At 38.6% G+C, this 21,890-nt stretch overlaps 1 protein-coding gene across 1 annotated transcript in view; it reads right to left on the bottom strand.

The window, feature by feature from the left end:
• SHCBP1 (SHC binding and spindle associated 1) overlaps positions 1-20,902 on the bottom strand; it is a 28,201-nt gene extending 7,299 nt beyond the window's left edge. The window contains 11 exon segments of the mRNA XM_018061980.1: positions 734-852; positions 1,511-1,642; positions 4,796-4,864; positions 4,867-4,915; positions 5,219-5,387; positions 5,479-5,712; positions 9,654-9,746; positions 14,413-14,621; positions 16,034-16,149; positions 16,318-16,485; positions 20,770-20,902. Of these exon segments, the coding sequence (XP_017917469.1) occupies positions 734-852; positions 1,511-1,642; positions 4,796-4,864; positions 4,867-4,915; positions 5,219-5,387; positions 5,479-5,712; positions 9,654-9,746; positions 14,413-14,621; positions 16,034-16,149; positions 16,318-16,485; positions 20,770-20,878 (1,467 nt within the window). The 5' untranslated portion in view covers positions 20,879-20,902.

Genomic DNA, 21,890 nt, shown 5'->3' with positions numbered 1-21,890 from the left:
ACTACTTAGCAATAAAAAAAGAACCTATTGGTAGATGCAGCAACCTGTATGCAGATCCAGAGAACTGTGCTGAGTGAAAAAAGCCAATTCCAAAAGGGTATATACTGTATGATTCTATTTACATAACATATTTGAAATGATGAAATAACAGAAATGGAGAACATATTAGCATTTGCCTGTGATTAAGGAGAAGGTCAGAAGGAGAGGCACACAGACAGCTTTAAAGAGCAACATGAAGGATCCCTGTAGTGATGGAAATATTCAACTTAACTGAATTTTATCCTGGTTGTGATGCTGTACTATAGTTTCGGAAGACATTACAATTAGAAGAAACTGGTAAAAGGCACACATATAGGCTATTTCTGTATTATTTCTTACTACAGAATGTGAATCTACAATTATCTCAAAATAAAAATTTGATTTAAAAACAGCAAACAAGCTTCAATTACTACATCACTTACAAAGTTACAACTTGAAAAGTCTAACCTCTTTTTTAAAGGTATGACAGAGAAACTGTGAGATGCATTACTGTCTTCCTAATAATCTGTTTTGAAAATGCTAAATAAGAAGAACATTATACAATTGAGTCTGGCCAACTTAATGCATGTAAGTATCTGAAGTTCTCTGAAGAAAGAGAACAGAAGTATGTATTTACATCTTGTCCTACATTTTATTTATCTATTTAGAACCTAAAACCTAAGCTGCTCCCCAAAAGGGTAAGAGATGATCATACCTTGGCACCATATAAATCTGAGTTCTTCATTAAAAATTCTGCTGAAGTTCGTACTGTGACTCCTGTGGTTTCACACTGCAGTACACAGTTTTCCAATGTAGTCTTGCCACGGTGAATGACTATGATGAAAACATGCAATCAAATGCTTTAAGAAGTAATGTATCTTTTATAATATTCGAAATGGCCTAGAGTTGATATTAGATACAGTCTAAATAATTCTCATTTAAACTTTGTTACTGAAATTATGAATTCTTAATTTATAAAAACAATGACTATTTTGAGCTATTTTCTAAAATCTAAAAGCAGTATTTTTAAAAAAGAATGACTTGACCTCAGAAATGCAAAATCATGTCAAAAATCACTTCTCATTACAAAAAAAAATTATGAAAATAACTTTCATGTCTGTCTTACAAGAGAGAAGAAAAGGAGGCCCAATTCAAAATAGGGGATACAAATCCCAGGAAACAAATACTATCACAATGTGAAGATAGCTGGTTTGAGTCCAAGACTAAATCAAATACAAAGAACACAGACCACATATTGGAATGTTCTAGTAGAAAAAAATGATCACTCAGAAACAAATATAAAATTTTCAAGAATACATTGAACTATTTTTCACTTTAGAGTAAGCTTCCTAAGTTGTCTAGCTATGTACATAATTAACCAGCTTTTCATACTACTCAAAAGTGGTATTTCATTAAATTCTATCTTCCAGGGGAAGTAAAGCTTTTCTTCAAAGTCTGGAAAAAATAATAAATGAAATATTCAGATATTTACTCAAGATTCCTTCTACGGCATCATGCTGGACAAATTTTATGCTTGAGATTTTAATATCTGCACCCGTACAATCCACAAAAGTGTCTCCTTTGCCTCTCTTTTCTATCACAATATCATCTGGTAGACCATATCCTAAGGAAGAGAGCAAGAACATTTAGGATGGGGGAGGGGAAATGTCTAAGCACAAAATTTCTATGACACATTTCTTCATTTCAAATGACTCGAAATGATATTTAAGACCAGTCAACCCAGTTACATGTAAATAAAATCGAGGGACTTTCCTGGGGGTTCCGTGGTTAACACTTGCCTTAACTGAGCGACTGAACTGAACTGAACTCCAACGCAGAGGGTGCAAGTCAGATCCCTGGTTGGGGAGCTAAGATCCCATGTGCCTCATGGTCAAAAAACCAAAACATAAAACAGAAGCAATATTCCAACCAATTCAATAAAGACTTCTTTAAAAAAAAAAAAGGTCCACATCAAAAAAAGAAAAATCTTAAAAAATAAAAATCTATTTCTCCACGTATCTAGCTTGAGTTTTACCAAGGCATACAATTTGTTAACAACTGCTTGCATATCAGGAAGACTACCCCCTATCAGTCATCTCATACCAGTTTCAGCAGTAAACTCACTTACAAAACTGCTACTAAAAAATAATAATAATCTTAAGTACTCACAGCTGGGTCAGAAGGCTTTAATCCATTTAGCCTTTATAAATTTTTACTTCCCAACCCAAAGATTCTATTATTCTAATGCAATTAGATTTGAAAAAGCATAACCATTTTTCAAGATTTTCTCATTTGTATATTCTCTTAACCAGATTGACCTAAAATCTGACAAACTGGCTTAGAACAGTTTTAACTATTGGAAAAATAGGTCTACCTTGTTAACCAATAAAAAACATTGTTCTCTACAAATCTTAATCAAACTAATAATGCAGGTAGACCTCTGAGTGGGCTTATGAAAAACCAGAGTATCAAAAACTAGAAAACTTTGCCTGACTTTATCATAAACCAGAAATTACACAGACAAAGCTTTAAGAATTAACTCTCATTGTCTAAACATCAAAGACTCATTGTTGAGTCTTTGCTTGAGGAAATGAAAGTCGTAAAACGTTAAACAGGCAAAATCTCTAAAGTTTTCTACATTTGAAGAGGATGGGGGCACTAGAGAATGCAAGAGGACCCCACCCATGGGAATGCTACTAATGCTGCATTCTGGATGACTAGATTGTAAATGTTTTCCCCGGATTCTTTTTATGTGTCTATGTGTACTTTGCACATTTTTAAAAATAATAACTTTTTATCATCAGAAAATTAAAAATATAAAAAGGATGGCCATGTTACATTATATAAACAAGTTACATAATCCTAGCCATTTAAAACACAAAGCCTTCACCTAAGTGAATGGATTTTCTAAACAAGAAAAATTCTATTATAAGTACTATTAATACCATGCAAATAGTGGGTACTCAATATATATCATTTGTTATAAGTGTTATCTATAGATCAGATAAGCTATCATATAAGCTTTAATCTACCTCATAAACAATTACTCCATATAGTCACACCAGAGATACCATCTGATTCCCCAAATTCTCAGAAATGCCCTATGTTCATATATTTATAGTCATTCTTACACTTAACTATCAGAATTCTATGTTTATTTATGCACTTAGTTGTTCAGTTGTGTCCGACTCTTTGTGATCCCATGGACTGTTGCCTGCCAGGCTCCTCTGCCCGTGGACTTTTCCAGGCAAGAATACTGGAGTGGGGTACTTCCTACACCAGAGAATCTTTCTGACCCAAGGATTGAACTCTCATCTCTTGCATCTCCTGCAATGGCGGGTGGATTCTTTACCACTAGCACCACCTGGGAAAGTGGAAGTTGCTCAGTCGTCTCCAACTCTTTGCGACCCTATGGACTATACAGTCCATGGAATTCTCCAGGCCAGAATACTGGAGTGGGTAGCCTTTCCCTTCTCCAGGGGATCCTCCCAACCCAGGCATTGAACCCAGGTTTTCCGCATTGCAGGCAGATTCTTTACCAGCTGAGCCACAAGGGACATCCAAGAATACTGGAGTGGGTAGCCTATCCTTCTCCAGGGGGATCTTTCTGACCCAGAAATCAATCCGGGGTCTTTCATTGCAGGTGGATTCTTTACCAACTGAGCTATCAGGGAAGCCTTGGTTACTTGTGGCACATGGCACAATTACATTATAATTTCCTCACCAATCTAGGAAGAATGCTTATCCACCATATAATCTATAATATCAATGCTGTTTGCACTATGCCAAAAAAATTAAGTGCTTTTATTGCTGTGATTTATTCTACAGATGTTATTTATAAAACACACATCTGTCATATATCAAATGTTGGAGAGGAAACAGAACAAAAATTATACACATAAAATAAAAAAGGGGGTGAGGTGATGTATTGGTGAACAGCAGGATATTAAACTCCCAGCCTAGCTTCTATTAAGCAGTTTTGACAAGATAAAGAACAAAGCTTAAGCAGTTTGCGAACAGCTGCAACAATCCCAAAATAATATAGGATTTTTTGCATTACAAGTTTTATTGCTAACTTGAAGTTCTTTTGATAAATAGTTGAACAGGTGCATCTAAATTTGACAAGCTATGGAAATACAAAAGACCAAGGTGAACTACTGTAAAGCAACCTAAATTTAGGAATCACTCTAAATGTACAGTAAGATTATAACAGCTAAAAGCTATTTTTAATAGACTCAATGCTAATGTTCTCAAAAGTACACTTTAGAAGTTGTGACATTCAGAAGTTCTTAAAATAATTAAGATAAAGATTTTCAGTCTACTTTCAAGTTGGACCTATACCTCTCACAAAAATAAGCTAAATTTAAAACAAAAACCATGCACCAATATATCTACAACATACATGAAATAAGTGGAAACAACAAATTAAAAAATAGTAAACTTTAAAATAATATTGCTGGGAATTTTTTTTTTATTCTAGAAATGAATTCATTTTCATCAACCACCTATAGTCTGGAATTATGTTTCTCCCTAGTGGTTGTTCCTCTATATTTTTGTCTTCCCAACATTTATAATGCCGTAAAGACTCATACTTCACGTTGCTCAAACACTGAGTCAATAACCTATACACTTCAAAAACCCTTAATGTTTCCAGGCAACTCACTTGAAATTAATTGGGTTGAAATAAAATTCTTAGAGCTTCAACAAGATCAGTAATTTCCTGTTTTCTTGAGTGTCTCATGCAGGAGAGTTTGGTTGTATCATCTTCCATACTCACCTTCCAACTCAATGGAGTCAGCAATGGAGAAGGCACCGTGTACCACATAATGGCCAGGACAGACAATAACGTGTCGCCCTCATAGCAGGCATTTATAGCAGACAGCGGATCACTATGGAACTAGAAAACAACAACAACATATTGCAAATACACACCCCTCAAATGCAACCTGAGTATTACTCCAGGTGCCTTCATGTTTCACTTTGAAAAGGGAGCCAAGACTGTATATTTCTCTCCTTTGCTATTGCACTGAGCCCAGTATGTGACTGATGACTAGCGCTGTGGAAAGGCAGTACTCTCACTGCTTCCCACTCCACAGAAAACCAGCTCAGGGAAACGCCTATAAACTTTCTGTAGAATTCAGGAAAGCCTAGGGTGAATCAGACAGAAAAAAGCAACCGGAAGAAGAAACTCTCCTTTTACCTGAATTTCTGTTTCTTCCTTACAAGGCTCTGGGCAAAGCCTATCCCTGAGCAGGGACTGCAGCAGACCAGTCGTCATGGTGGAGGAGACCACATGAGTGACCTTCTGGCCATTTGGACGGATGCCTTTTGCTTGTATATTAGAATTCTTCTGATAACCAAATACATATCTTAAAGAAACCAAACAGACCTGTCAGTTCTCAGTAAGACAGCTGGTTAGAAAAGATGCTGACTAGTTGAGAATAACAAAAATACACATACCTCAACAAAGGATTCTCAATGAGTTTTAGCTTTTGTTTCAACTGTTCGATCTCTGAATACAACTTTAACCCTTCCACCATGGAGATATTTTCCTGCTCAGAATCAGAGTTACAATTTGACAAACTGCTTCTCAGATTTAAAAATTTCCTGTAACTCTCCTCACATTGAGTTAACAGATTTTGGTAGTCAACAATAAGTCCTGAAGGAACTCGGTCTTCAAGAATGTCATAATGCCTGAAAGTTTAAAAGCAAATTGAAACCCATTGCCTTTCAGACACATTTTTCCATCACTAAGACAGCCATTTAGTCCTCAAAGACCTCATTAGAAAAGCATCTCAGAGTATGCAACTCAGCAACATGTTAAGTCTCACTAAATAGGTGGATGTTATTGAAAGTTTAAGGGCCACTTCATTAAGGCCACTAATTTTTCTTTTGAGGAGTTGCTATTTTTTTTCCCCTTAGATCTAAGCATTTGTGTTTTTGAAGCACTGAAAGCTTATGCTGCACAATTTGTAATTATTATTTAATAAGAAATTATTTTCTCATATATTAAATTCAAAATCTTAATAAGTGGGTGGCAGTGGACAATCTGGAGATGGGGTGGGGAGGAAAGCATCCCAAATAGTTCATAACAATGTTTAAGATTACCACATTTACAGGATTAAAAAATTTAAATGATTCAAATCATCTAGTCTTTTCCTGCATTTTAAGCACTACAGAGCAGAATTTGCCAAATATTTCTTCAGGAAGATTACTAGAGTATTTAAAAAACACAAGCCTTTGAGATTCTGAGAAAAAAAATAAAGCTGTTATTACTAAACTAGAGAGTGATTTAAACAAAATAACCTTGTATTTTGTATTGGACAACACTGTTAGCACTTAAAAGTTTATTATTAATTTATATACCTTCTCAAATATATAAACACAACAAAAAGTTCTTTTAGATGCAATAATTTATAAATGTGCAATTAAGTTAACGGATAGGAAATGGATCTGAAAATAAATTATAGTATTATTTCATTACCTATAGTTTTAAAATAATTGCTTTATTTCTCAAGTATATTGACTTAGGGCAGAGCTTTTTTTAAAAATTGATTTATTTTAATTGGAGGCTAATTACTTTATAATATTGTGGTGGTTTTTGCCGCATCGACATGAATCAGCCACGGGTGTACACGTGGTCCCCTCATCCCATCCTGAACCCCCTCCCACTCCCTCCCCATCCCATCCCTCTGGGTTGTCCCGGTGCACCACAGGCTTTGAGTGCCCTGCTTCATGCATTGAACTTGGACTGGTCATCTGTTTCACATATGGTAATATACATGTTTCAATGCTATTCTCTCAAATCATCCCACCCTCACCTTCTCCCAGAGTCCAAAAGTCTGTTCTTTACATCTGTGTCTCTTTTGCTGTCTTACATATAGGGTCGTCGTTACCATCTTTCTAAATTCCATATATATATGTTAATATACTGTACTGGTGTTTTTCTTTCTGTCTTACTTCACTCTGTATAATAGGCTCCAGTTTTATCCACCTCTGAAGAACTGACTCAAATGTGTTCTTTTTTATAGCTGAGTAATATTCCATTGTGTATAAGTACCAGAACTTTCTTATCCATTCTCTGCCGATAGACATCTAGGTCGCTTCCACATCCTAGCTATTGTAAACAGTGCTGCGATGGACACTGGGGTACATGTGTCTCTTTCAATTCTGGTTTCCTTGGTCGTATGTCCAGCAGTCGGTTTGCTGGGTTGTATAGGCCAGAGCTTCTTAACCTTGGCTGCTTATTAGGATCACTGGGGAACTTTTAAAAATACAGATGCTCAGGTCCCCATCCAGACCAATTAAATTAGTCTTTAGAAGCAGAGGAGTATTTTTTTAAATTCCCTGGAGATCCTAATGTACAGCCAAGGTTGTGCACTATTGCCTTAACGTCTTAACTTTGTCATGCTCTAAAGACAGGAGGACAAAAAAAGAAAACCACATCCTAAACAAATTTACATCAGATTACAGCGAGCATTTAAACAGTATTTAAGATGAATAAAAAATACTTTCTCCACTTTTCACGTAAATGAATTAGGTGAAGCTTGAAAAGCAAGGATTTTGTCTGCTTTGGTTAATCCATACTCATTTAAAAATATTCTAGAAATCCATTTTGCAGACAAGAAACTGAGGAACCCAATCACTGACTGCTTGATCAGGTCTATTAACTTATGGAGATTAAGACTCAAATTTTAAAATAAGTTTCTTAGTACTACCAATATCCATGCCATTCAGCTTATTTCTTCTCATTATAGTGATGCTTCATAGTCTGAAAGTAATGAACCAATACCTGTGTCTCAGACCCATAACCTTTGAAGCAGAGTGTTTTGAATTAGAAAGGAAAAATACTTACTTCACAATGCAAAATCAAGACAATATAGTTTTATTCCCTTTAGCTCTTGCCTGTTAATAGCTCTACTCCTGTCCTAGCCCAGGGACCTTTTAAAGAGTCTGTCTGTATTTGATAACATTCTGGTTTCCCCATCAAGTCCCATAGTTTCTTCTCCATAACTGAAAACAATTCCTCTCTTATGCTTTTCCATCTGCCAGTGAAGTATAAGATATGTATGTAAATCATTTCTTATTGTTTGAACACGTAAAGCTGTCAAATCGGAATATTTTCCAAATAAAGATCAAATTTGCCAGATACACGACATTCATCCATTACATTTCCCTTCAATCAAAACCAATCACTGCTCTTTAAGAGCAAGTGTATCAAAACTAGAAAATATGCAAGCTTATTGAAAGCCTGGATTTTATTGACTACGTTATAGAAAAACAGGAAATGAACAATGGAAAAATTGGAAAGGCTAAACAAAAACCATAGCCAATTTATGAAAATCTGAAATTAGACATTCATAATTCTAAACCAAGTAGAACCAACCTTAACCAAACTTCTCAGGTATTTTTTACTTATGATTTACTATTTAAACCAAGGGAAACTTACTAAATCAAATCAGTTCTACAGAAATGTAAAGAGTACTGCCTTATCTTATGTAATCACATCATCTTTTACACAGGGAAAAAAATTACCTTCTGCAATTTATTTTTATCATGCAAGGTCTAATTTTATTCTTATTGCAGCACTGCCTATTAAATTACAGTGCACAAGTATCAAAAAAAATTATCTGATCTTATGGCACCATCTAGTGGAAACAACATTTAACAAAGTCAGTGCAGGACAACTACTTGGGTTGCATGGTTAATTTGGGGTATTTTTATAATGGAAGGGTTTTTCCCTACCAAAACAACATGATATATCAGAAGAATGTGTTTAGGTACTTTGTTTACTTAAGTATGTGTTATATTTGTTTAGCTATTTTGGAAATTTTTTTTCACCATCAATATTAACTATGCAGTATTTTTATCTGTAAAATAAGATTTAAGGAAAAGAACGTGACAAAACATCCTGAGGTAAATCTGTTTAGCCTAGTACTTTACTTAGAGTAAACCCGTGTCTTTAAAAGTAGTCTTTAAATTAAAAAGAAGTGTTCTATAATTCAATTAATTTCACTGTTTTTGAAACAATTATCTTTGAATTTGGTTCTTTTTAATATATGCTCACTGAGTTTTACTTAAATTCAAAAACAAGTAAGCTATTAACTTATATGTTCTTGAATTCTCTGCTTTTAGATTCTAAAAACACTACAAGTAGGTTTATAAACACAAAGTAGGTTTCTCTGCACTTATACAAATTTCATTTAATAACTTGTCAATGGGTTATTGGAGAAGGGCAATGGCACCCCACTCCAGTACTCTTGCTTGGAAAATCCCATGGATGGAGGAGCCTGGTAGGCTACAGTCCATGGGGTCGCTGAGGGTTGGACACGACTGAGCGACTTCACTTTCACTTTTTACTTTCATGCATTGGAGAAGGAAATGGCAACCCACTCCAGTGTTCTTGCCTGGAGAATCCCAGGGATGGGGGAAGCCTGGTGGGCTGCCATCTGTGGGGTCGCATAGAGTCAGACATGACTGAAGCGACTTAGTAGCAGCAGCAACAATGGGTTATACTATTTGTCTCTGTCTGTAGGCCCCTGGAATATACATACAGTATACACAAAACACAGGTTAAATTAAACCATAAATAGCTATTTTTTCCAACATGTTCAAGGCCACAAATAAATACTTACAATCTCAATCGAGGTTCAACACATCTGACAAAATAATCATACTCATCCTCCTCTTCTTCATCCCAACTCCTCCAAATGTTCTGATAGAAAAACCTGAAAAGTAAATCAGTATCACTCAGTCACTGGCTCAAAATGTTAGTGAGGTAAGAGTAAATCAAACAAGTCTACCAAGTATGAAGAAGAACGCATATCTGCTAACTTGACAATCATGAGACCCACAAGAACTTCTTTGGATTGGCTAAAGAAGTTTTTCTACAACATTGGTTCTGTTACAACCTTATTTTTATCAGAAGAACTATTGACCATCTGAAACTTGGTGGAAAGTAGTGCCATTTGATTAGAAAAGACTGGGAGAGAAACAAGTTTAGGGCTAAAAACAAAGAGTTCTGTTTACACTACGTTCAGGTTGAGATGCCTATTTGAACTCCAAGTGGTGACGTCAAGAGTGCAGATGAAAAAAAAAAAGAGTGCAGATGAATATACAGAACCTGAGCTCAAGAAAAAGGTCAAGGCTAGAGACATAAATCTGGAAGTTGTCAGCATATAGATGGCATTAAAGCAATAGATGAGATCATCCAGAGACATAAAGCAGTAGTTCTCAACTCTGGCTGCACATTGGAGTCCGCTGGGAAGCCTTTAAAAATTGATTTGCAGCCCTATCCCAGACCAATTAATCAGAATCTCTTGGGTGGGAGATGAGAGAGAGTGTACAGGATCCACATTTTTTTTAAGTTCCCCAAAGTAATTTAACAAATCTTTTATCATCGAAAGTTTCAAACATTTACAAGAACAAAAAGTATCATGAATACCATGTATCCATGATCCAGCTTTGACAACACCAACTCCTGGCAATCTCATTTACCTCTACTCCACCCACTTGCTTCTCTGCTCTCCTACCCCCACCATACTGACACTGGATTACTTTAAAGCAAATTTCTGACATATCACTCCTAAGTGTTTACTTTGTGCCTCTGAAATAAGTCCTTATACAAAAAAGTTTTAATTACTTAATAACCAAGTATCCTCAGTGTTTCGTTTTCCCTGATTATCTCTTTCTTTCATTGTTGCTGCTGTTGTTTTATTATATTTGGCTAATTCAAATCAAGATCCAAACAAAGGTCAGCCATTAAATTTAATTAAATCACTTTTACTCTATAGATTATCCGTCCTTCTTTTTCACCTTGCAATTTATTTAATAGTTTCCCACACTCTGAATTTTACTGATTGCATCCCCATGGGGTCATTTAACCTGTTCTGTTTCCTTTGTTTCTAGTAAACTGACAGTAAGAACTAGAGGCTTGATCATCTTTAGGAAAGACTTTTTGGCAAGAACGCTTCAAGGGATATAATGTACTTTCATCGCAAAGCACATGATGCCTGGCCATCTCTATTTTATTATGGGTTGCAAATACTGATACTCTCATCATTATTTCTTCATGTACCAGTTGGAATACTCCTATAAAGAAAAGTCCCAGGAGATTCTAATGTGTTTCTAAAGCTGATTAGAGAGAGAGGAGTAGATAGCCTAGCCCTAAGCCCTGGGAGATTACACTCCGAAATTTGAGTATGAGAGGAAGAGCCGGCCAGGCCAAGATTACTAAAAAAGCAAGCCCATCATAAGGTGGTGTCCCAGAAGCTGGGAGGAGAGGATATTAAGAAGATGAGAATTGTCAAATAATTAGAATATGACCAAGAGGTCAAGGCAAGATGAGATCAGAGGAGTGATGACTAGCCATGAGAATATAGGTGACCTTAAGCACAATTTCAGTACTGTGGAAGTAGAGGCGTGAGTGGAAAGCTAGTAAGTATAGACTATATAACTGTCAAAAAGTTGAAAAGGAGGGAGCAGTGAACATGAAGCTATCTTTGGATTCATGTTGATGTTTGACAGAAAACAACAAAGTTCTATAAAGCAATTATCTTTCAATTAGAAAATAATTTTTTAAAAAAATGAAGCCATTCTTTTAATTCTTATAGTCTCTTCACCGTCTGGAGTCCATCTCTTAAGAACAAAAAAAATAAAACAAACTTGAGCGTGCCTTTGTGTGAGTGCGTGCTAAGTCGCTTCAGTTGTGTCCGACTCTGTGACGCTATGGACTGTAGCCTTCCAGGCTCCTCTGTCCACGGGATTCTCCAGGCGAGAGCACTGGAGTGGGTGGCCATGCCCGCCTCCAGGGGATCTTCCCGATCCAGGAATTGAATCCACGTCTATTATGTCTCCTGCACTGGCTAGCGGGTTCTTTACCACAAGTACCAGCTGGGAAACCTGAGCATGCCTTTACTCAACCAAAAAACTCTGCTGGCTCCTTGCTGTCCTCAAAACAAAGTCCAAATTCCTGAGACTGGTGATATTAGATGGACTTACAATCCACTTCTAGAGCACCTGTCTTGCCTCGGAGCCCCTATATGCAAACTTCCAATTTCACAAGCTCTTTCAAACCCACTGTGACATGCTGGTCAGGCTGTCTTCCACCTTTTTCATCTGGTGAGCTTATATTTGGCCTTCCTGATGGCTCAGACGGTAAAAGAATCTGCCTCCAAGGCACGAGACCTGGTTTCAACCCCTGGGTCAGGAAGATTTCCTGGAGAACGGAATGGCAACCCACTCCAGTATTCTTGCCTGGAGAATTCTATGGGCAGAGGAGCCTGGCAAGGTACAGTCCCTGGGGCTGCAAAGAGTCGGACAGGACTGAGCGACTAACACACAATCTTATATTTATACTTCACTACCCAGCTCAAAACTGGTCAATGACCTTTCATTCACATCTGCACTTCCACCAGTGTTTATCCTCTCGAGACAGAAACTTGGGAGTCATCCTTGCCTTCTCCCATATCCATTCCACCATCAAGTCTTAGCCATCCTACTTTCTCAATAAGCCTAATCTGTATTTGCTATATCTCCACTCTAGTCCACTCTGTCTCTTAACTGGTCTCTCTACCTGTTCCCCCTCCATTTACTTTCTACACAGCAGCCAGAACGAAACTTTTAAATAAAAAGCTGATCATATTCTCCCTTGATTGAAAACCCTTCACGGGTTTCCCATTGCACTTGAAGACAAAAATGATTCATTGGCTAACAAATCCCTGTGTCTTCTGACCCCTGATAACCTCTAAGCTGGTGTCCTAAGTCTCATCTATCACTGTCTACGTTCCAACCAATCTGGGCTTTTGGCTCCTTAAATTCAGAGCTTCCCAACATGTTTCTTCCTCCACCCTGCCGCAACAACTTTCACCTAGCAAACCCTTCAGACCCAAGTTCCAATACCATTTCCTCAGGTAATAACCGTATTACAGAAACCTGAGCTAGTCTTAGAACACTCTGTAATCCCTCACAGCACTCACTGCAGTTTCCAATCACACACGCATCTTTATGTGATTATTTCACCAAGGTTCACCTCCCACATTTAGACTGCCAACTCCCTGGTGATGGTGACTGTGCCTGTTTTGTGCACCACTCAAATCTCATCCTCAACTCAAGACGCAGCACTGAAACACTTACTGAATAAAATGAACAAATGAAGACTCTTATAATCTGACCTTTTCTTGACAGTGATCAGAATCTGAGCCCTCAAAATGAAGAATAATTTAGCCAGGTTCTCCTTCAAATAATACTAATTCCAGATACTTGTCTTTCTACCAACTTCTATACCCATGAGATTAACTCCCTGATTTCTAATTTCCTAAATGCATCAGTTATCCCTTTACTTTCAAATGTCTCAGTTGACAGCTTTTTAAAGTGAGAGAAACATAAGGGAGTTATTTTGGTTCTGGACATAAGCCAGTTCTTCAGATTTATATTGTTTGGCTTAATACTGAATAACTACAGTTGAATGTCCTTGAATACAATGAGAAATCTTCCATGAAGTGTCAGAGAAAGGGTGCAAGACACTTTGCTTCTTTGTAGAGTATCAAATTAAGTTCAAGAAAACCAGGTTAACTCACGAATGGTATAGAAACTGGAAATTACTTTTTGAACTACACAACACCAAGCAGCATTATTAACATGACCTTTATATTATCCAGTCTTCCAGTTTATGGAGGAATATAAGTCTACTTTCAAAAGGCCAAAAATAAGCCTTCCTTAGTAAATATAAAAAGATGATTCAAAAGAACTATCTGTATCAGGAACTACCTGACAAAAAAAGTTATCTGAAACTAAAGAAAACATGAGGTATGAGTTTCCTTCTCATTTAAGAGACAAGGCATGCACCTGTACAAGAGGAAACCAACTGAGCCAAAAAAGGTTGAAAGGCATGCACATCCCCTCTAAGGATCCCAGAAATGGCCTGAGAAAACATCTTTGGCTAGACACATCCGTGAAAACATTGTATGTTAGTCTTATCAGTGCACAGGTGATGGTATATCAGTTTCTTTCCTTTCCTTATATTTAAGTGTATCAACTATAGCCTTAGCATCCAGAATTTTTAAGGCAGTTTCTAAACATATACAAACCAAATTAAGAATCCCCTGTCTTTTGTTAATATTTGGGGACACTGAGAAAAGGCTATACAGGAATCCCTAGTACTATTATTCTCAACTTTTCTGTAAGTCTGAAATTAGCTCAAAATGAAAATTTTAAACATTGAAATCATTCTTTAATTTAAAAAAGATCCCTCTATCTTTGAATATTTTAATAGACGTCTGCAGTGACCAGATTTACAGTTTGAGCTTTAAATCTAGGTATAATACAGACCAGAATTACAGCATTTCATCCAAAGTTTTTGGCCACAAGGTTACTTTTATCAATCTCTATTCCTACCTGACATGCTCAATTGCAAGTGCTGTCTGGTCAAATAATCCAGAATCATCAAACACCACCCACAGCTCCTGCAGGGGCAACCGGTATTCCTTCAGATCAAGGAGTTCTTTCATACACTCCAAAGTAAAAGCGCTCACTTGTGATTCACAGAGGTACGGATCGGCAAGCCTCACCACTGCCTTCAAAGCTGTGAAGTCTACATCTGTGACCTGAAATTTAAAATGTGACTTAACATACGCAAATGAAAATTAAGATACATCTAAAACACTATTTACAGCCTGATTTCTTTTTTAAAGCATGAAATGGGAGTGGAGAGCCTTCTTCCATACATAAGGACAAACAGAACAGACCTGGCTTGTACCCACATGGAGCTGACATTGTAATCAAAGTGACAAATAAGGTGGCAACAAGTATGTGACAGAGAATAAGTAGCAGGGGTGGTGGTCTAGTTTTACTGGGAGGGTTGGGGAAGTCTCTTTTGAGCTGGGATGAAAAGGAAGCAGCTGTTTCAAGAGGAGGAAAGATGAAAAGGCCCTGAGGCAGAGATGAGGTTGGCAGCTGAAGAGCAGAGCAGCAGTTTTTCTTGCTGGAACAAAAGGAAGGAAATGAGGTAGGGGCAGCAGGAGGGGACAAGAGAGGCAAGATCAGGACAGGAAGGGCACTGAAGGAGCTTGGCTTTTACATGTTATCTAACAATGAGAGGCCGGAAAGCCAAAACCAGACCTCTAGTATATGCGATGCATTAGAGGAATGCAGGGGAATGGCACATTTCTGTTCTAAAATAATGATTTTGGCTGCTTTTAGAGAACTGAGGTATGTTGAGGGGAGGGCGTTACTATCATAATCAACTTAATGGCCTGAACTGCAACCAAAGGTATTAGCATAATCCAAAATTTAAACATCCATGAGCAGCAGCTGCTTGCAAAACACTGCCTCATATACAGTTACTGTGGGATGTGATGTCATTTTCTAAAGGGGCTGCAGATACAAGCTGTACACACACTCCCTGGTTTACCATTTTAGTTTAATGGGTTTTTTTTTTGTGGTTCAGTTAACAAACACTGAGAAAAATTCACAGCTCTAAGTAGAGTGCAAATTTAATGTAAAAGGCCCAGCCAGTTGAAAAATAACACTGTTTTTACTTTCTGCAGTGGAACATAATATCAATAGATTAACTACATACCTACAAATCTGTTAGGCAAAAAATAGGCTAGTTTTAAAATGCCTACTTGGTTTGAGCTACTTTAATGGGCTATAACTAAAAAGATAAAAAATTAATTCAAACCCCACTGACTATATAAGAAATTAATTCAAACCCCACTGACTTTATAATTAGGCACCTTATTTTTTAAATGGTCTCAAATACCTCCCCCACTTCATAGGTTTCTAGTCCATTTCCCTTTTTTAAAGGACAGTGAAACTTAAACCACCCCAATTCCCTCTTGAGTTGCCTTTAAAATTTGCAGAACACTTCTTACACCACAGCAATTAGGTGTGAAAAAACACGCCATTTGCAATCAGCTCATAAATCTTAATTAAAAATAAGCACTTTGGTTACAACAGTCTGAGGGAAAGTGTTTTTAGGTAGAGATAAATGTCTTAACAACAGAATTAAATTTACCTCAACTAGCACCTCAAACACATTAGTGTGCCAGACTGCCCGCCATCCAGATGGTTCAAGGACCTTCTCTAAGAACTCAGCTGTGAATTCTTTTACCTCAGAGGCCTTGCAGTCAGCTACAAACAAATTAAACACAATAAGAATTGAGACAGTGTAAAGCAGAGAGGTTAATAAATCCTTGTAAGTCTGCTTTCTCAGAGCCAGCAATGGCAGTCTGAGGAACTGAGACAATCTGCCTGTAAATTAAAAGATAAAAGAAGCAAAAAAAAAAAGGACCTACTCACCTAAAATGTAATCTTGATAAGCTCTGAATCGCTCATAGAACAAAAGTTGACTTGTCTGGAACATTTCTGGGAAATGAGTTTTTCCTTCTGGCACAAAGCTTTGTAAGCTACTACCTGGTTTAGCATGATCACTGCAATCACTGCATGAATCTTCATTTTCAAACAAACCTAAGAGAGCAACAAAAACAGTCAGGTGCAACTATCCCAGACACCTCGAATGCCTATCAACCGCTTCTATTTTCATATATTTGCTTAGAAATTTCAAATAAAATATAAACAAGGATTTGGATATAATGCTTTACTTACCTCTATCACTATCAAAAAAAATTTTTTTCCTAAATTTAAAAATATCTCAAAACTCAAGTTTTACTTCAGAACAGTTAAGAACTTAAAATCTTCCATGGGTTAGGTTTTTGTTACTGTTCTGTGAGGCAAAGAAAGAGGGTTGTTTTTTAATTCAGTGGAAATCACCCAAGTTCTCCTTCAGAAGATATAGCTATGATTATTACTAGAGCTATAGAGGAAGAAAAACAATGACAAACCTAGGCAATGTATTAAAAAGCAGATATATTACTTGCCTACAAAGGTCCATATAGTTAAGTGGTTTTTTCAGTAGTCATGTATGGATGTGAGAGCTGGACAAGAAAAAAGGCCGAGGGCAGAATTGATATCTTTGAACTGTGGCACTTGAGAAGACTCTCGAGAGTCCCTTGGACAGCAAGGAGACCAAACTAGCCGATTCTAAAGGAAATCAACCCTGAATATTCATTGAAGGACTGACGCTGAAGGTGAAGCTCCAATACTTTGGCCATGTGATGGGAAGAGCCGACTCACTGGAAAACACCCTGATGCTGGGGAAGATTGAAGGCAGGAGAAGGGGATGATGGAGGATGAGATGGTTGGATGGCATCAATGGACATGAGTTTGAGCAAGCTCCGGGAGACGGTGAAGGACAGGAAAGCCTGGTGTACTGCAGTCCATGAGGTTGCAAAGAGTCAGACACAACTGAGGGACTGAATAACAACAGCAAAGCAACTCATAATGGTCAAATATCCTACAATCATTAAAAAAAAAAATTCCATAAAGCTGTATTAAATGTAGAGGTGGTTTCCGATATATCATCTCAAGACAAATTGAAACTTCCCTTTAATTTCTACAATATCACCTGGCAATACCACTCAATAAACACGGATATGCACTCTTTAATAATGCATGACATCTATCTCTTTTATACTTGAATAAAACTTTATTACACAAAAGCTCTGAGCGATCAAGCCTCGTCACTGGCCCCAGATTGAATTCTTCTCCTCCAGAGGCCAAGAATCCGGGCGTCTTTTGTGGTTCAGCAGCAACCTTTTATCTTGGGGGCCCGTCAGGGATTCTTTAGGACATGGCAAGGATGCTTGCTCTAGTTCTTTGTTCTCCTAGCGACCATGTTTTCTGCTATAATTTACTAACTCTACAGTGTGCTTGTGTGAATGAATGACATGCCCCACACAAATCAAGTGAGGAGCCCTGTTCTTCAGTTCCACGGTGACCTCATAGGGCTTATGGCAGGGGGTTTATATCGACCTGCCAATGGACTCCCCTGGTAGTTCAGATGGTAAAGCGTCTGCCTACAGTGCAGGAGACCAGGTTCAATCCCTGGGTCAGGAAGATCTCCTGGGGAAGGAAATCGCAACCCACTCCAGTGGGTCATCCATGGAAAATCCCATGGTTGGAGGAGCCTGGTAGGCTACAGTCCATGGGGTCCATCACAAAGAGTCGAACATGACTGAGTGACTTCACTTTCACTTACTTCACCAAAGCTACTAGGTTTCTCCTCTTTAGTTTCAGTGCCTGTGTCTAACGAAAGGATTAGAAAATGCTAATCGAATTAGGTTTGGGCTGTATGTAATTATGTTTCACAAGGCGTGATTGAGCTAGTGGCATACCTAATTCTGTGTAATATGATGTTTTTAACAGCGGTCATTTTAAAATGACCACTATAATAAATAAACATGCTGAGGACAGCATTTAGATCAGCTAAGTCCTTTCCAGTGGTTTCAGGAAGGTTATCTGAGACTTTTAGCAGGAGTCTCTTTCTCTTTCCCCATCCCTTATATTTCTCCCTCCTTCCACTTCTTTGCCCCAGTTTAGGGCACCAGAATTATGAGACCCCACAGACTGTAACAGGGAAGAACAAATTTGACTCCATATTGGATCTGTTTCTTGTACTTTAATCTTTGTATTCTATTACTTTGATACAAGAATGTTGCCTATAGCCTGAAATAGACAGGATAGCTCATTCTCAAGGCTCTGACCTTTAAAGGTATAACAACTTTCCCCCATTCATATACAGATAAAACGTTGCAGAACAAAGAATAACATTTGTTTTGTTGAAGGTTTAAAGAAACATCATGACTTGACCTACCCAACAGCTGCAAGAATAAAGGCTTCTGAAACAAAGAAGTGTGCAACAACCAGCCACACCCTCTCCCCTTTCAGTATAAAGGAAAGCTGAATTCTAACTTTGGCAAGATGGTTCTTTGGGACACTAGTCCACAATCCTCTCGGTCTGCTGGCTTTCCAAATAAAGTCACTATTCCTTGTGCCAACAACTCCTCTCTCAATTTATTGGCCTGTGGTGCAGAGAGCAGGAAGTGAGTTTGGACTTGGCAACAAGATAACCAAGGTGTACACTAGGGTTTCCGGCTCATAGACACCAATATACCTGAGCTTCAGAGGACATCAATATCTTATCAAATGTGTGAAAATCTCTCTGAACCTCGGGAAGATGAAAATAGTATGCCAACTTCAATTAAGAGAATAAACTATTTCACACCATCCATCACATAATATAGATATGTTTTTTAAAGAAATAATACTCCATTTCACACACATTAGGTGACTATTATCCAAAAAACAATGAGAAGCTACCAAGAAAACAAGTGTTTAAGTTAAAGATGTGGAGAAACAGGAACCCTTGTGGGCTGTTGGTAGGCATGTAAAATGGTATAGCCACTATGGAAAACTTACAGTGATTCTTCAAAAATTTAAAAATAGAATTACCATATGACCCAGCAATTTAAAGCAGGGTCTCCAAGAGATATTTGTACAGGCATGTTCACAGCTAACACTATTTAGCTTTAAAAAAGGAAGAGATTTATGATTATGCTGGATGAACATTAGGCGGAGTGAAATAAGCCAGTCAGTCACAGAAAGACAAATACTGTGTAATTCTACTGATATGAGGTACTTAAAGTAGTCAAAACCATAAAGGCAGAAAGTATAACGGTAGTTGCCAAGGGCTCGGGAGAGGGGCGAATGTGGAGTTATTACTCAACAGGTACAGAGTTTCAGTTTACAAAATGAGAAGAATCATAGTAACAGATGGTACAGAGTTTCAGTGTACAAGATGAAGAGAGTCATAGTAACAGCTGGTGGTGATGGCTACACAACAATGTGAATGTGTTTAATACCACTTAACTGTACACTTAAAACTGGTTAGGTACTCAGTGGCTAACCAACTCCGCCACCCCATGGTCTGTAGCCTGCCAGGCTCCTCTGTCTATATGATTTTTCAGGCAAGAATCCAAGAGTGGGTTGCCATTTCTTATTCCAGATTATCTTCCCAACCCAGGGACTGAATCCATGTCAAAAATGGTTAAGATGGTAAATTTTACGTTATGTGTGTTCAGAGCCGATCTGAAATACTTTTCACACATTACTTCACTTAATCTTCACCACTCAGCAACACTACTACCTCATCTGTTTTGCAGATGAGAAAACTGAAGTCACCTGACTGTTGCAGATCACAAAGAGGGGTGAGTAGTGGAATTAAGTTCCACTTAACGTTTTCTCACTTCTCCAGGACTCTTGCCACTACACAATACAACTGAAAATGTTAAAGTAAAAGCCTGAACCACCTTAAAATATCAGGGGGGAAAAACGGAGTCTCCAAGAAGAGACAGAAAGGACTGAGAATTAGACCTGGGTTCTATTTTTTTACACTGTGTCACAAATTGGCTCCCCTTCCTTTGGGCACGTCACCTGCTCTCAATGCTCAGTACTGCTGTCTAGGCCAAGCGTCCAATTTCCTTCGGGAAAGGGGACAGTGGTACGTGATCTCCTTTGAGATGCAAATAAAAAATATGCGTCCACTCTAAACACACAAACTCACGCACAAGGGCGGGGCAGGGCGGGGTGGAGGGACACCCACACAGCAACAGGAGGGATCTCCGCCCCGCCCCAGTCCCTCCAGTCTCGAGGAAGCTGAGGCCAGATTGGGCGAGGAGGAGAGGTGTCCTGGGTACCTCCCGATTCGACGTCCAGAGAGTGGGCCGGGGCCTCGCCCAGTCACAGCCGCCACCCAGGCCAGCCAGGTCCGGAAGGCCTGCGCCCCAGGCGCCCCCCGCGCTGCCGACACGGTCTGTCGCAGACGGCGGCTCCTCCCGCACGGCGGGTGCTCACCTTTCTCCAGGCGCTCCAGCTCCTCCTCGGCCGCCCACCCAGGAAGCTCGGGCTCCGGCGCCATTGCTTCCGACCCCAGCCCACCACCCGCCAGCAATCCGTCAGCCATTTCAAATTTCCGCGGGCGGCCTCCCTGCCCAGTAATGTGATGACGCAGCCGCTTCTAATTGGATAGTGGGCCGAGGCCCTGGGACCAATTAAAGGAAGGCTGGGGTGGCTCGGGTGTCGGCACGAGCCCCGCCCCCTTCAGTCTCCACCCACCCTGGAGGGGAGTGTCTGGGCGCTATCTACTGGCCTGGTGGACTGCTGTTCTCGTCCAAGATCTTACTCTTTTTGTTTACTGGGGTGAACTTGTATGAAGTTAAATTAGGACATAATTTGGGATAATTTCCAAAAAAATAACAAGCCATACCTGGAGTGGGGTAGAGTGGAAAAGGCACTGGCTTGAGAGTCAAAAAACAGTATTTAGACTTGTTTCTTCCATTATTACCACTTCGCCTCTCAGAAGAGCATCTTCAATTCTAATAATATATTGACCTAGATGGTTCCAAAGCTTTCACCACCAAAAATCTGTTGCTCTCTGGCTTTCTCTTTCCCCTTCTCTTTCTTTGACTATCTACACAAAGAGGATATTTTCAAAAAATATCAAATTATATTTAGTATGTAAAAGTATGTTTTACCCACATTTATTAATCAACAACAGATATAACCTCCAATGATAATAGCTAACATTTATTGAGTACTATGTGCAAGACCCCTTTCTGCATATTTTACCTACAGTGTCTTATTCAATCTTCAAAAACTATCCTATGAGAAAAGAAATTTTACTATTCCCATTTTACAGATGAGGAAGCGGAGTCACCAAGAAAATAAGCAGTGCCCAAGTTAACCCAGCAAAGCCGGTATTAGAAACCAGTCAAATTCCTGAATCCACCCTTTAATGGCTCTGGCAGATCATTACTAGTCAGAGTTGAGATGGCCAGCAACGGCAGGGGTTACCAGAACACCAGGAAGGGTGAGACCCACAGAAAGACAAGGGCCTGGTCATGACAGTGTCATCACAGGGAAGACATTTCCACTTAATGCCTGTAAGGAAAACCTTGGGCTAAAGTCTCTCAGAT

This window comes from Capra hircus, chromosome 18, assembly GCF_001704415.2.
Source record: "Capra hircus breed San Clemente chromosome 18, ASM170441v1, whole genome shotgun sequence".
NCBI classification, from domain to species: Eukaryota; Metazoa; Chordata; class Mammalia; order Artiodactyla; family Bovidae; genus Capra; species Capra hircus.
This window is presented reverse-complemented; position numbering and strand designations above follow the sequence as displayed.